This window comes from Pleurodeles waltl, chromosome 5 (assembly GCF_031143425.1).
Source record: "Pleurodeles waltl isolate 20211129_DDA chromosome 5, aPleWal1.hap1.20221129, whole genome shotgun sequence".
NCBI lineage: Eukaryota > Metazoa > Chordata > Amphibia > Caudata > Salamandridae > Pleurodeles > Pleurodeles waltl.
Genome location: NC_090444.1, coordinates 66,437,264 through 66,453,097, shown reverse-complemented (window position 1 = coordinate 66,453,097; position 15,834 = coordinate 66,437,264). Strand labels below are relative to the sequence as shown.

Genomic DNA, 15,834 nt, shown 5'->3' with positions numbered 1-15,834 from the left:
AGCAACAACCACAATCCTGGGCAAGGTGAGCCTCAAAAGTCACTAATGTAATTTGTGCTTAACCCTCTGTTAGCTTGGCACAAAATCAGTCAGGCTTAACACAGAGGTACTGTGTCAAGTATTTATGCAGCACACAAGCAGCGATAAAGTAACAATACCACACAAGAAAAAAAAAAAAAAAAGAAAATAAAGTAACATTTAATAAACGAAATGAGACCAAAATGATTTAAAAAAAAAAAAATCTAAATCAGCAGAATCGGAGGCATGCAATTTGAAAGGTTGAAAGAATGAGACAATGGTACACTCTGTAACCATTCGTCCCCACTCTAACCCTTGAAGCAAGTTTGCTGGGCTTTAGCCAGGGAAACACTGTCTCTATAGTCTGCTCATAAACATACTCACCAACTCCGCTTAAACAAATCTATTCCCATTCAACCAAAAACTGAAGTACATGCTCTCATCATATAACAACTATAACACCTAACACTACATTATGCACCAACAGTGGGCTAGGGGCAGTGGTCAAAGTGGGCAGGGCCTGAGGGGCACGATGTGTCCATGCTTTTTTAATTAAAAATAAAAGCAGTTCCCCTGCATTTTCTGAAAAGACTCCTAGACGGTTAAGTCAGAGTTAAAAGGCTTCAGTTGTAATGTCAGGCAGGAAGTCTTCTGTGCAACTGAGGGAGGGAGGGACAGACAGTTAAAAAAAAAGTCTGTTTGCTAGGGTGCCTACCTGCCTGGAAGAAATGGCAATGTGCACAAATGGTTATTTTACAAATGTAAAGGGTGCTTATAAGACAGTATTGGCTTCACTTGATGGAATCACTTAAAGCTTCCTGATGACACAGATTTATACTTTTTTGAATGGTATTTCAAGGAGTTACCATCTGAACTGTGAAGCGTCTGCTTTTAAATGACAGTTATAAAAGTAATTGCACTATGAAAAGTCTAGGTATTACTAAAAATCTATATTTTGGAAGCCCTTTATCAGAAACCTTTTTGCGTATTTTGTAACAACCTATCTTATACTGTGTGAGGTGCCATTTTAAAATAATGATTTACATTTTCACAGTGCTTTCTGTCACAGGCTGTCACCTCGTAGCACTAAACATACGTTACTCTTTTCTACTGCACCAGCCAGGATTCAATTTTGTGGCCCTCTGGTTACAGAGGGACCTCAGCGGTGCAGTAACTAATAGAGCTTTCATAATGTATTATAATGCATATCCCACTGATTAACTTAACTCGCATTAATGTTTCATTTAAGATGGGTCTTCCTATATATGTAGATACATCTTAGGACTTCAAACTGTGGGTCGCGACCCTGAGGGGGGGCTGTGTAATCATCAGGAGGGGGAAGCGCATTCCTCAGCCACTTCTGCCTCGAATCCAGGTCTTCGTTTTGGGAAAACAACAACTGTCCTTGGAGGGTTAGTTTGGTTAATTTAGATAGTTTAGAAAGATTCAGCTGAATTGTCATTCAGTGAGTCCCAAGTTAAGTGAATCCGAGGGAGGGCAGACATCTAAAGAAGCATTCTTGCCAGGGTGCCTGCTTGCTGAAAGAAATGCAAATGTGCGCTACCGGTTAATCTGAAAATGTAACCTGTAATCTGCAAATGTAAAGGATGCTTGGAAGCCAGTACTGATGAAATCACTAGAAGCTCAGTGATGACAAAAATGTCTTCTTTTTGAGTGGGAGTAAAAAAAAGAGTTAACACCTAAAATGTGAAGTGCATCCTTTCAATTGAAATTGTATTAACGTAGTATTTAGTTCCCTATAGGAGCTGTTGAATGCATAGTTATGTAAAAGTAAATGGTATTACATATGGCCCGTGTATTACTAAAATCTATATTTTGGAAGCACTATTTTATGGTAAAACATTTCACACATTTTGTAGTAGTCTATTTTATACTGTGTGCATTGCAAATATAAAATAATGACTTACATATGCACAGAGCTTTCTGTTCTCTCCGGTTACACACAGACCTCTCCAGTACATTAACTAATAGAGGTTTCATAATGCACTACAGTGCATTTCCCACTCAGTAATTTTATTTTATTTATTTTTCATTAGCGCTGGCTGTTATTTTATATGTAGCTACCTGATGGTGAAAGACTTAAAAAAAAAAAAAATACAGAATATTTTGCTTATTTAGGAGAGGCTTATGCCACCGGAGAATGACTTTTTTTTTGATGCTCCAGTAGCACAAGCCTGTCAATCATACCTATGAGGTGACACAAAGCCACCCTACATGGCTTTGGAATAGCATCAGATGTGGAGTAAGGTAAAGCAGCGCAAGCCGCTGCGTTGCCTTACTCTCCGCCAAGGTGGCGTCCCATAGGCGCTGCGATCGCTGTTCCCATGCAACACCCATGGATTTTGATGCTGCGCTAGATTTTCAAAATCATGTAAACTGGATCAGTGCAAAAATCTTAAGCCTCCCCAGAGCAGACGTAATGAGGACAAATGTTTATTTCTCCTCGTTTTATCCTCTTTCCATGTGTGTTGCATTCTGCAGCACCCCTAGAAAGAGGAAATGCCTCCCGGGATTGTTTTTGTGCAGGAAGGTGCCTCTTCCTGCACAATAACAATGCTACCTACATTGGCGCTAAGCAGCAATTTGTGAGCCAGTGCAGGGGGAAAGGACAGGAATACACTGTATTTCATAAATACCGTCCATTTCTGCCATTTTATATTGGCATAGGGCAGTGTAGCAAGAAGAACTGCAGTGCTGCCCTATGCCAATGCCTCATAAGTGAGGAACTTTGTATTTAGCCACACCTTTGGCCACTCCACCACACTCACTGACCTTTGGGTTGCTAAACACTGTTTAGTATTATTTCCTCACCGTAAACATGATTTTCTGTGGCAACTGGGGACATTTATGATTAACGATGATGAGGAGTACCAGGTTCTAGAAGTTCTTTTCAGGAGGGGGTCCTTACGCCTAAAACTTTTTGAGAGGAAGGGGTCCCAGCATCAAAAATTTTGAAGACCTTTGAGTTACATGGAGGTGAAAGACTGAGAAACGTAAGAGAATATTGTGTTTTTTCAACCATGCCTTGCCCCACCCTCACACCGCCCCCTTTGCGCACAGCATCACTGTTTCCATAGTCTTTTTTAAATGCATTTCGGCCCATGAGTTAAGGGGTAGTGTGCGACTCGCCAAAAAGCGCTCCAGAGCCTCTCCAGGAGCAGTAAGCGCTATAAAACGCAATTACAATGCACCGTATGTGTACAGTATAAAACAAATCTTGGCAGACTTGCTCTCCGATAACGCTCCTACTTGAGGTCGCTCCTCCAAGCCCCAGCTCAGGCCCTCCCTGAGGGGATCCCCACTCTCACGGCTAGGCCCTCTCACCCCACTCACGTTTGACGGGCTGCGGGTTCAGCTGCTTCCTGCGGGGCATCCTGTCCGGCTCCAGCCCGCTGCCTGCGCCCCGTGGCCCGCGGGGAGCTCGGTGGCGACCTCTAGCTCAGTGTCCCCGTCCGGCCCTCCACCTCCGGCCGCGCCGCCCCCTCCTGACCGCGGCAACCGCCATCGCACGCGCCCGAGAGCGGCGCAGGTCACGCACTGCCGGACGCCGCCGCCGCGTGCCCTGCGGCCAATGGCCGGCCTCCCATGCTGGCGCGAGGCTCGGGGCCCGGCTGACACCTGCTGCCGCGAGCCCCGGGGCCAATCACCGGCTTGGCATGCCACCGGCGCGTGCCATTGCGCTCAGCTGTCACTTTCCCCTCGCTCGCTCATTCATGTGTTTTCATTCCCTTCAGTAACAGCTGGTACTTCCGGTAGCTACATTTCCGTATCCGGCTCTGTTTGCTGGGAGTTGTAGTTTTTGGGCTTCCAATTGTATTATAAATATATGAATGCAGGGAGTACTTCTCAGTAGGGTAGGCAATAGCTGTCACTCTTCAAGTTTGCTTAGTGTGACGTTTCCATAGTGCGACATTGTAACACATTATGTGTGACACATTCGGTGACGCGTTATTCTTGCACAGCTACAAAGGGTTAACTTTACTTAATCGTGACATTTTTATAATTTCAGTGTAATTATGAGTGACATTCAATGACTATGACTGACACTTTCTCTTGAGCAAAATCAAGCGATGAAGACGAGGGAAACACAAATTACACCCATTTGAGAAAGGAGAAACTATAAGATCTTAAAACTGCTGCAAAGCACCAGAAATGAAAGGACACCTCAGTGAATGCTCTGTCGGGCTATGAGATACCGCAGGGGACAGTGGGACAAATGTTTTGTTAGAATATGGTCAAACCATAAGTAAATGTAAAAATCGACTGGATCACGGAAAAGCAATATACTCAGAGCCCAATGAGGTTCAATAATTAATTCAAAGAAGGCGAGTCAGAGATACTAACAAAAAAAAATTGACAGCCAATTAGACCTAAAAAAAAAAACTTTTCGGGTAAATTGGTTATTCAAGCAAATATTTTGTATTTATTGTAGAAAGAGATGGGATTTTATATAAATTAAAAAGAGAGAGGTATTTAAAAAACAAGGAAGTTATACTTAAAAGCTGAATAACCCTGTTTGAGTCAACTAGGAATAAAGAACAAAATTAAAACTGACTTATGTTTTGTTTAAGAGGCGCAAATTAAGTCTATGCCAATTTTGGAGGAAGCACAGTGAAGCAGGGCTCGAAAAGCAGTTCCAAATGACCCAGACTGCAAGTGTATATGTCCGAAAACTCTGGGTGCTTTTCCAGACATAAAATCAACATCCACAAATAAGGGAATTTAATTGGAAATGACAGATACAAAATGATGGGTCAAGAACATCACAAAGCCTCAGCCTATGTGCTACACTACACATCCTGCAGGTGGCAGCATTCTATCAAGATGAAAGCACCATATGCTTGCTTAGTTCGCCCAGTCTCAGCCCATGCAGGTGGTCAAGGTGCTAAAAATGCATGACAATGCATTTTAATGCCGTGATGCAGACCACCACATTAAGATGCGTTAGTTTAACACCTGATGTGTGGTACTTGGCAGGGCTGTTCTTGGGAACTTTCGGAAAGCTTCCCTGGGAATCGATTCCACCCATTGCTTACTATTGGATTTGTGGTTCGTAACTCACATTTGCTTGCTTTCTGTTTGCTGGTTCTTGTTTTAGGCTTTCCAGCTTGAGTTTGTCCCTTCCGTAGAGCTAAGCCCATAACAAAATTTAAATGTCTATACATGAACTGAGCAGATATTTCAGAATATATCTGTAGGAAAGTGGAGTATTATGCAGTGATGCTTGTTAGCCTTCACTATGTAATGCTCTCACAATTTCCCAAAGATTGTCCGTCGTATTCACAATAATAAATCCTTAGCTCAGCCCTGGTAGTGTGGTGAACAGCAGGTAGGCTTTATTAGTGAAATGTGTTAAGCATTTCAGAGTACCAACATGGATGATAAATAATTGACATGACTCAAAAGAAATCCCATACCAATTTATAAAAACAGAACAGATTTTTAAATAATATTAGCCACCAAACAAAAACAAATCAGTTATGTATAACCAGAGTTGTGGATTTTAGAGCTGAAATAAAATCAGTGCATTTACAAGCTGTCAAATCTTACTATTGCGGTCAATGGGAAAAGTCTCTAGTGACACTTGGTCACTTATGGGGTGAGTTCAGAGGAACCCACTGGTAGTTAAGATTGTGCGGTTTCCTACACCAAGCTGCGACAGTCAAACCAATTTTACCTGGCTTGTGGGGCCCGGATCAGAGGTTTCCTTGATGTCCTTGGTGCTGAATACAGAAGCCGCAGGTGCTGAAAAATGGTACTTGTGACACTTGGTCACTTGCAAGTTGAGTTTGTGGGAACTCACTGGAGGTTAAACTTGTGTGATTTCCTGGACCAGGATTCACCAGTCAGAACAACTCCACCTGGTCTCAACATCTTGGTGCAGAGGTGTGCTGGCTATCCTTGGTGCTGAATGGTAGCTGCAGTTGCTGATTTTAACACTGAGGTGGTGCAGGCGAGGAAATGGATTTAAAAACTTGACAACAGAGCCACAGGTGACATCAGTTGAAGGAGTTACAGTGTGCCCTCAGGTTGCAGCATCGAGTAAAGGTGGTGATGACCAGACTGGCCACCAACAAGCCTTGGCAGTGGTGAGGTGGAGAAGAAGCTACCTCTACTTCTAGAGGTCTTGTGGAAAATGGTAGCTGGCTGTAACTTGGCAGGGAGCTGTAGTACACTTCCCACAATGCACTGGACTACCTATCTTTGGATGATCCGTCGGAGTGCCCGATGGCCAGCGCTTCTTCCAATCCGGTTAGTACTTTTTACCTGTGGTAGACAGGGGACTAGTGCCACTAGTCCAAGGGAGTCTTGTCTTGCCTTTGGCTCACAAAGGGTCCCTTCTTGCTGAGGGAAGCAGTATTTGGTCCAGGACAAGCCACAGTCGAGCAGTTCCAGGAGGTTGTCATAGGTTCAAGGTATCACACCCTTTGTTAGTGCATGTTCCTGTTGTGCGGGTATTCTCTTGTCCTCTTGTTGCAAGTTGTTGCAGATCTGAAGTTCTGGTGCCATGGGAGCCCCTTAACCCCTTCGCTGCCAGGCCTTTTCCCCCTCAGGTGGCAGGCCTTTTTTTGGCTATTTGGGGCAGTTCGCACTTAGACCCTCATAACTTTTTGCCCACATAAGCTACCCACACCAAATTTGCGTCCTTTTTTTTCCAACATCCTAGGGATTCTAGAGGAACCCAGAGTTTGTGGGTTCCCCTGAAGGAGACCAAGAAATTAGCCACAATACGGCAAAAACTTCAGTTAAAAAAAAAAAAAAGGGCTGCAGAAGAAGGCTTGTGTTTTCCCCCCTGAAAATGGCATCAACAAAGCTTCCCAGCTTTCACGAACAGGCAGACTTGAATCAGAAAACCCAATTTTTGAACACAATTTTGGCATTTTACTGGGACGTAACCAATTTTTAGGATTTTTGGTGCTTTCAGCCTCCTTCCAGTTAGTGACAGAAATGGGTGTGCAACCAATGCTGGATCCCAGAAAGCTAAACATTTCTGAAATCTCGACAAAATTCTGAATTCAGCAATGGGTAATTTGTGTAGATCCTACAAGGGTTTCCTACAGAAAATAACAGCTGAAATAAAAAAATATTGAAATTGAGGTGAAAAAAACAGCAATTTTTCCCCACGTTTTACTCAGTAACTTTTTCCTGCAATGTCAGATTTTTTAAAGCAATATACTGTTATGTCTGCTGGACTCTTCTGGTTGCGGAGATATATAGGGCTTGTAGGTTCATCAAGAACCCTAGGTACCCAGAGCCAATAAATGAGCTGAACCTTGCAAAGGGTTTTCATTCTATACCGGGTATACAGCAATTTATTTGCTGAAATATAAAGAGTGAAAAATAGGTATCAAGAAAACCTTTGTATTTCCAAAATGAGCACAAGATAAGGTGTTGAGAAGCAGTGGTTATTTGCACATCTCTGAATTCCGGGGTGCCCATACTAGCATGGGAATTACAGGGCATTTCTCAAATAGATTTCTTTTTTGCACTCTATCTTACATTTGGAAGGAAAAAATGTAAAGAAAGACAAGGGGCAAAAACACTTGTTTTGCTATTCTGTGTTCTCCCAAGTCTCCCGATACAAATGGTACCTCATTTACGTGGTTAGGCCTAATGTTCTTGACAGGAAACGCAACATGGACACATCACATTTTTACATTGAAATCTGACCTGTTTTTTGTAAAGTGCCTACCTGTGGATTTTGGCCTCTAGCTCAGCCGGCACGTAGGGAAACCTACCAAACCTGTGCATTTTTTAAAACTAGATACCTAGGGGAATCCAAGATGGGGTAACTTGTGGGGCTCCCACCAGGTTCTGTTACCCAGAATCTTTTGCAAACCTCACAATTTGGCTAAAAAAAACACCCTTTCCTCACATTTCAGTGACAGAAAGTTCTGGAATCTGAGAGGAGCCATACATTTCCTTCCACCTAACGTTCCCCCAAGTCTCCCGAAATAATTATACCTCACTTGTGTGGGTAGGCCTAGTGCCCGCGGCAGGAAATGCCCCAAAACACAACGTGGACAAATCACATTTTCCCAAAGAAAACAGAGGTGTTTTTTGCAAAGTGCCTACATGTGGATTTTGGCCTCTAGCTCAGCCGGCACCTACAGAAACCTACCAAACCTGTGCATTTTTGAAAACTAGACACCTAGGGAAATCCAAGATGGGGTGACTTGTGGGGCTCCCAACTGGTTCTGCTACCCAGAATCCTTTGCAAACCTCAAAATTTGGATAAAAAAACAACTTTTCCTCACATTTAAGTGACAGAAAGTTCTGGAATCTGAGAGGCGCCACAAATTTCCTTCCACCCAGCGTTCCCCTAAGTCTCCCGATAAAAATTATATCTCACTTGTGTGGGTAGGCCTTGTGCCCGCGACAGGAAATGCCCCAAAACACAACGTGGACAAATCACATTTTCTCAAAGAAAACAGAGGTGTTTTTTGCAAAGTGCCTACCTTTGGATTTTGGCCTCTAGCTCAGCCGGCACCTAGGGAAACCTAGCAAACCTGTGCATTATTGAGAACTAGACATCTAGGGAAATCCAAGATGGGGTGATTTGTGGGGCTCCCACCAAGTTCTGTTACTCAGAATCCTTTGCAAACCTAAAAATTTGGCTAAAAAAAACACTTTTTCCTCACATTTCAGTGACAGAAAGTTCTGGAATCTGAGAGGAGCCACAAATTTCCTTCCACCCAACGTTCCCCCAAGTCTCCTGATAAAAATGATACCTCACTTGTGTGGGTAGGCCTAGGGCCCGCAACAGGAAATGCCCCAAAACACAACGTGGACACATCACATTTTCCCAAAGAAAACAGAGGTGTTTTTTGCAAAGTGCCTACCTGTGGATTTTGGCCTCTAGCTCAGCTAGAACCAAGGGAAACCTACCAAATCCGTGCATTTCTGAAAACTAGACACCTAGGGGAATCCAAGGTGGGGTGACTTGTGGGTCTCCCACCAGGTTCTGTTACCCAGAATCCTTTGCAAACCTCAAAACGTGGATTGAAAAACACTTTTTCCTCACATTTCGGTGACAGAAAGTTCTGGAATCTGAGAGGAGCCACCAATTTCCTTCCACCCAGGGTTCCCCAATTCTCCTGTTAAAAATGATACCTCACTTGTGTGAGTAGGCCTAGTGCCCGCAACAGAAATATTGCCCCAAAACACAACGTGGACACATCACATTTTCCCAAAGAAAACAGGTGTTTTTTGCAAATTGCCTACCTGTGGATTTTGGCCTCCGGCTCAGCCGGCACCTAGTGAAACCTAGCAAACCTGTGCATTTTTTAAAACTAGACACCTAGAGGAATCCATGATGGGGTGACTTGTGGGGCTCCCACCAGGTTCTGTTAACCAGAATCCTTTGCAAACCTCAAAATTTGGATAAAAAACACTTTTTCCTCACATTTCGGTGAAAGAAAGATCTGGGATCTGAGAGGAGCCACAAATTTCCTTCCACCCAGTGTTCCCCCAATTCTCCCCAAAAAAAGATACTTCACTTGTGTGGGTAGGCCTAGTGCCCGAGGCAGGAAATGCCCCAAAACACAACGTGGACACATCACATTTTCCCAAAGAAAACAGGTGTTTTTTGCAAAGTGCCTGCCTGTGGATTTTGGCCTCTCGCTCAGCCGGCACCTAGGGAAACCTAGCAAACCTGTGCATTTTCGAGAACTAGACACCTAGGGGAATCCAAGATGGGGTGACTTGTGGGGCTCCCATCAGGTTCTGTTCCCCAGAATTCTTTGCAAACCTCAAAATTTGGCTAAAAAAACACTTTTTCCTCACATTTCGGTGACAGAAAGTTCTGGGATCTGAGAGGAGCCACACATTTTCTTCCACCCAGTGTTCCCCCAAGTCTCCCGATAAAACTGATACCTCACTTGTGCGGGTAGGCCTACTGCCCATGACAGGAAATGCCCTAAAACACAACGTGGACACATCACATTTTCCCAAAGAAAATAGGTGTTTTTTGCAAAGTGCCTACCTGTGGATTTTTGCCTCTAGCCCAGCCGGCACCTAGGAAAACCTAGCAAACCTGTGCATTTTCGAAAATTAGACACCTATAGGAATCCGACATGGGGTGACTTGTGGGGCTCCAACCGGGTTCTGTTACCCAGAATCTCTTGCAAACCTTAAAATGTGGATTAAAAAACACTTTTTCCTCACACTTCTGTGACTGAAAGTTCTGGAATCTGAGAGGAGCCACAAATCTCCTTCCACCCAGTGTTCCCCCAGGTCATCCGATAAAAATGATACCTCACTTATGTGGGTAGGCCTAGTGCCCGCGACAGGAAATGCTCCAAAACACAACGTGGACACATCACATTTTCCCAAAGAAAACAGGTGTTTTTTGCAAAGTGACTACCTGTGGATTTTGGCCTCTCGCTCAGCCGGCACCTAGGGAAACCTAGCAAACCTGTGCATTTCTGAAAACTAGACACCTAGGGGAATCCAAGATGGGGTGACTAGTGGGGCTCCCACCAGGTTCTGTTAACCAGAATCCTTTGCAAATCTCAACATTTGGCTAAAAAACACTTTTTCATCACATTTTGGTGACAGAAAGTTCTGAGATCTGAGAGGAGCCAGAAATGTCCTTCCACCCAGTGTTCCCCCAAGTCTCCCGATAGAAATGATACTTCACTTGTGTGGGTAGGCTTAGTGCCCACGACAGGAAATGCCCCAAAACACAACGTGGACACATCACATTTTCCCAAAGAAAATAGGTGTTTTTTGCAAAGACCCTACCTGTGGATTTTGGCCTCTAGCTCAGCCGGCACCCTGGAAAACCTAGCAAACCTGTGCATTTATGAGAACTAGACACCTAGGGAAATCCAAGATGGGGTGACTTGTGGGGCTCCCACCGGGTTCTGTTACCCAGAATCCTTTGCAAACCTCAAAATGTGGCTAAAAAACAAGTTTTCCTCACATTTCGGTGACAGAAAGTTCTGGGATCTGAGAGGAGCCACAAATTTCCTTCTACCCAGTGTTCCCCCAAGGATCCAGATAAAAATGATACCTCACTTGTGTGGGTAGGCCTAGGGCCCGCGACAGGAAATGCCCCAAAACACAACGTGGACACATCACATTTTCCCAAAGAAAACAGGTGTTTTTTGCAAAGTGCCTACCTGTGGATTTTGGCCTCTAGCTCAGCCGGCACCTTGGAAAACCTAGCAAACCTGTGCATTTTTGAAAACTAGACACCTAGGGGAATCCAAGATGGGGTGACTTGTTGGGCTCCCACCAGGTTCTGTTACCCAGAATCTCTTGCAAACCTCAAAATGTGGATTAAAAAACACTTTTTCCTCACATTTTGGTGACAGAAAGTTTTGGGATCTGAGAGGAGCCAGAAATTTCCTTCCACCCAGTTTTCCCCCAAGTCTCCCGATAAAAATGATACCTCACTTGTGTGGGTAGGCTTAGTACCCGCGACAGGAAATGACCCAAAACACAACGTGGACACATCACATTTTCCCAAAGAAAACAGGTGTTTTTTGCAAAGTGCCTACCTGTGGATTTTGATCTCTAGATCAGCCGGCACCTAGGGAAACCTAGCAAACCTGTGCATTTTTTAAAACTAGACACCTAGGGGAATCCAACAAGGGGTGACTTGTGGGGCTCCCACAAGGTTCTGTTACCCAGAATCTCTTGCAAACCTCAAAATGTGAATTAAAAAACACTTTTTCCTCACATTTCGGTGACAGAAAGTTCTGGAATCTGAGAGGAGCCACAAATTTCCTTCCACCCAGTGTTCCCCCAGGTCTTCCGATAAAAATGATACCTCACTTATGTGGGTAGGCCTAGTGCCCGTGGCATGAAATGCCCCAAAACACAACGTGGACACATCACATTTTCCCAAAGAAAACAGGTGTTTTTTTGCAAAGTGCCTGCCTGTGGATTTTGGCCTCTAGCTCAGCCGGCATCCAGGGAAACCTAGCAAACCTGTGCACTTTTGAAAACTAGAAACCCAGGGGAATCCAAGATGGGGTGACTTGTGGGGCTCCCATCAAGTTCTGTTACCCAGAATCCTTTGCAAACCTCAAAATGTGGCTAAAAAAACACCTTTTCCTCACATTTCGGTGACAGAAAGTTCTGGAATCTGAGAGGAGCCACAAATTTCCTTCCACCTAGTGTTCCCCCATGTCTCTGGATAAAAATGATACCTCACTTGTGTGGGTGGGCCTACTGCCCAAGACAGGAAATGCCCCAAAATACAATGTGGACACATCACATTTTCCCAAAGAAAACAGGTGTTTTTTGCAAAGTGCCTACCTGTGGATTTTTGCCTCTAGCTCAGCCGGCACCTAGGGAAACCTAGCAAACCTGTGCATTTTTTAAAACTAGACACCTAGGGGAATCCGAGATGGGGTGACTTCTGGGGCTCCCACCAGGTTCTGTTACCCAGAATCTCTTGCAAACCTCAAAATGTGGATTAAAAAACACTTTTTCCTCACATTTCGGTGACAGAAAGTTCTGGAATCTGAGAGGAGCCACAAATTTCCTTCCACCCAGTGTTCCCCCAGGTCTTCTGATAAAAATTATACCTCACTTATGTGGGTAGGCCTAGTGCCCGCGACAGGAAATGCTCCAAAACACAACGTGGACACATCACATTTTCCCAAAGAAAACAGGTGTTTTTTGCAAAGTGCCTACCTGTGGATTTTGGCCTCTCGCTCAGCCGGCACCTAGGGAAACCTAGCAAACCTTTGCATTTTTTAAAACTAGACACCTAGGGGAATCCAAGATGGGGTGACTAGTGGGGCTCCCACCAGGTTCTGTTACCCAGAATCCTTTGCAAACCTCAAAATTTGGCTAAAAAACACTTTTTCCTCATATTTTGGTGACAGAAAGTTCTGGGATCTGAGAGGAGCCAGATATGTCCTTCCACCCAGTGTTCCCACAAGTCTCCCGATAAAAATGATACCTCACTTGTGTGGGTAGGCTTAGTGCCCGCGACAGGAAATGCCCCAAAACACTATCTGGACACATCAAAATTATCAAATACAAAACTACCTGTTTTTGCGGGGGCACCTGCGTTTTTGGTCCTGGGCTCAGCAGCCATCTAGGGAAACCTACCAAACACAGACATTTCTGAAAACTAGACACCCAAGGGGGTCCAAGGAGGTGTGACTTGCGTGGATCCCCCAATGTTTTCTTACCCAGAATCCTCAGCAAACCTCAAATTAAGCTAAAAAATCAATTTTTTCCCACATTTCTGTGTGGGATCACTGCACAAGGACAAATTTCCTACCACCCAACGTTCCCCTCAGTCTCTCCCGGTAAAAATGATACCTCACTTGTATAGGTGGGCCAAGTGCCTGTGACAGGGAAGAGCCAAAAACATGTTGAAATTGAGGGGGAACCAAAGCAGGTCCAAAAGGGCAGTTTGAAAAAAAAAATTTTTAGGCTGACAAGTGGGGCAGAATTTTTATCGCTATAGATGAGACAGTGTTGGGTGGTAGGAATGTTGTGGATTCCTGCAGATTCTGGAAGGTCCCATCACAAAAATGTGGGAAAAATGTGTGATTTCCAGCAAAGTTGGAGGTTTGCAGGGCATTGTGGGTAAGAAAATGGTGCAGGTGCATGTGAAGCACACTACCCTGGAATCAACCAGATGTTTAGTTTTCAGATGTGTCTAGGTCTTGTGGATTTTTCTACATGGCAGCTCCCCTTATTCGTTAGTATATAAAAAAAAATAATCCCTGGTGTCTTGTGGTTTGATCGCCTATTAGGCCGAGGGGGGACAAAAATGACCTAAAAATAATTTGGCCTCCTGGGGAGCGACCCTTGCCTAAGGGGTCGCTCCCCACATATAAAAAAAAATAAACAAACAAAAAAATATATTCCTGGTGTCTAGGGGTTTGGGGCAGAAATTGCCTAAAAATAATTTGCCCCCCCTGGGGAGCGGCTCTTGCCCAAGGGGCCGCCAGCCTTATGCACAAGTATGATAACAAAAAAATAATCCCTGGTGTCTAGTGGTTTCTGCCCCCCCTGGGGGCAGATTGTCCTAATTATATTAGGCCGATCTGCCCCCTGGGGGGCAGAAATGGCCTAAAAATAATTGGGTTCCCCAGAAGTGACCCTTGCCTAAGGGGTCTCTTCCCACACATAAAAAAAGAAAAATGAAAAAAAAAAAATCATAGCTGGTGTCTAGTGGTTTCTGCCCCCAGGGGGGGCAGAAATGGGCTAAAAATAATTTGACCTCCTGGGAGCGACCCTTGCCTAAGGGTCCCCACACATAAAAAAATAAAAATGAAAAAAAACAAAAAAATTATCCCTGGTGTCTAGTGGTTTTCTGCCCCCCCTGGGGGCAGATCAGCCTAATTATATTAGTGGGCCGGGTGCAGGACGAGCTGGTCTCGTCCCAGGCACACGGGAACCAAGTGCCTGGACGAGACCAGCTCGCCCCAGGCAGGGAGTTAAATCCTGGATTTAGGGACATTAGGGGTGTAATTGTAATTGGCCAACGGGCTAATAGCCCCAGCGGTTAATCCGCCCCTGAGGTGACCACATCCGGTGGGTTGTGGCACCTTTTCTACCCAGAACCCTCTATTTTGCCACTTTTCATGTTGACAGAAGATCAGGCTAGGAGTGTGGTTAGCCTTCTGGGGGGTGTATGCCTCCTGACTAATTTTCCCTTCCGCCAGGTAAAAAATGTCCCTGGGGGCATGGGTATGCCTCCTGACTAATTTTCCCTTCCACCAGGTAAATAATGTCCCTGGGGGCAGGGGGACGGCTTTGTCCTCGAAAGGGGGAGAGCCTGCTTGCATATCAGAGGCAGTGTGCTTTTTGATGCTCACTGCCTTGTGCCACTTCACTAGCCTTCCTGGGAGGGAAGGAGGTATGGAGGTAGGTGTGACCGCCTTCCCATCCAGGCCATTGTCCTGACTCCTGGAAGTGTCTGCATCTCTGCCCAGGGGGTCAGAATCCTGTCTTGGCAGCAGCAGCTGCGGGCTGGAAGCCAGAGCACAGGGAAACTGGGGTGAGCAACCCCTGAGGTTGCTTTCAGGCCCCATGCCACATCACCCCTGACACAATATTTGTGTCAGGTGTGAGAAGGCATATTGTTTGGTGCCAAACATGGTGGACTTTGGCGGTACCATTACGGAGTTAGTGACTTCGGGTTTGCCTGGGAGCCAGCCCTTTTTATCCAATGAGCTGTCATTCACCTACAGTAACCTTGAATAGAAAAGGCCACTATAAGGACATGTAAACTTGCACTTATATGTCCACACCTTTAATATAATACACCATGCCTTGTGGGCTCAGGAGGCCTACCTTAGGGCTGACTGACATATATTAAATTCAGTGCTGGGGCTGCCTTTCATATATGTGTTGTGGGCACAGTCAAGTTTGAACTGTATGCACTGCTCCTGTAGTCTGCAATGGCAGGTCTGCTGTCAGTAGTTTTACTAGGTCACTCAAGGTGGTACAAACAGTGCTTCAGGCCATGGTGACCCTTTTAACACCCATGCCTTGGGTACCACTGGTACCATATACTAAGGACTTATAAGGGGTTTAAAGTACTCCATAAATGAGGACACCAATTCATAGTTACCAATTTTGGCCCAGTTAGCAGGCTCCAGTGAGCTTTCAGAGTCATGCCCAGCAGCACCTCGAGCAAAAAGTGTGCGAATGACCATCCAAAAAGGGCACCTTCCTACAATTCCAAATTAGTTAAAGCACAAAAAAAGCGCTGTGAGGCCCTTACAGGTGATTTGCTGTGCTTTATAAATCCTTGATTGATTGAAAAGAAACACATTTTTTGGTAATTCTGATGCGCAGTGGAAATAAATA

At 44.8% G+C, this 15,834-nt stretch overlaps 1 protein-coding gene across 2 annotated transcripts in view; it reads right to left on the bottom strand.

Moving 5' to 3' along the window:
• The window catches only part of ZNF513 (zinc finger protein 513), a 98,931-nt gene extending 95,153 nt beyond the window's left edge, over positions 1-3,778 (bottom strand). For both annotated transcript variants that reach the window (XM_069233579.1, XM_069233577.1), the window contains exon 1: positions 3,373-3,778. Coding sequence is in view for 1 of the 2 variants with exons in the window: in XM_069233577.1 (XP_069089678.1) it covers positions 3,373-3,412 (40 nt within the window). In the remaining variant the exon portion in view is untranslated. The remainder of the gene's footprint in view (positions 1-3,372) is intronic.
• Between the last annotated feature and the right edge of the window lie 12,056 nt (positions 3,779-15,834).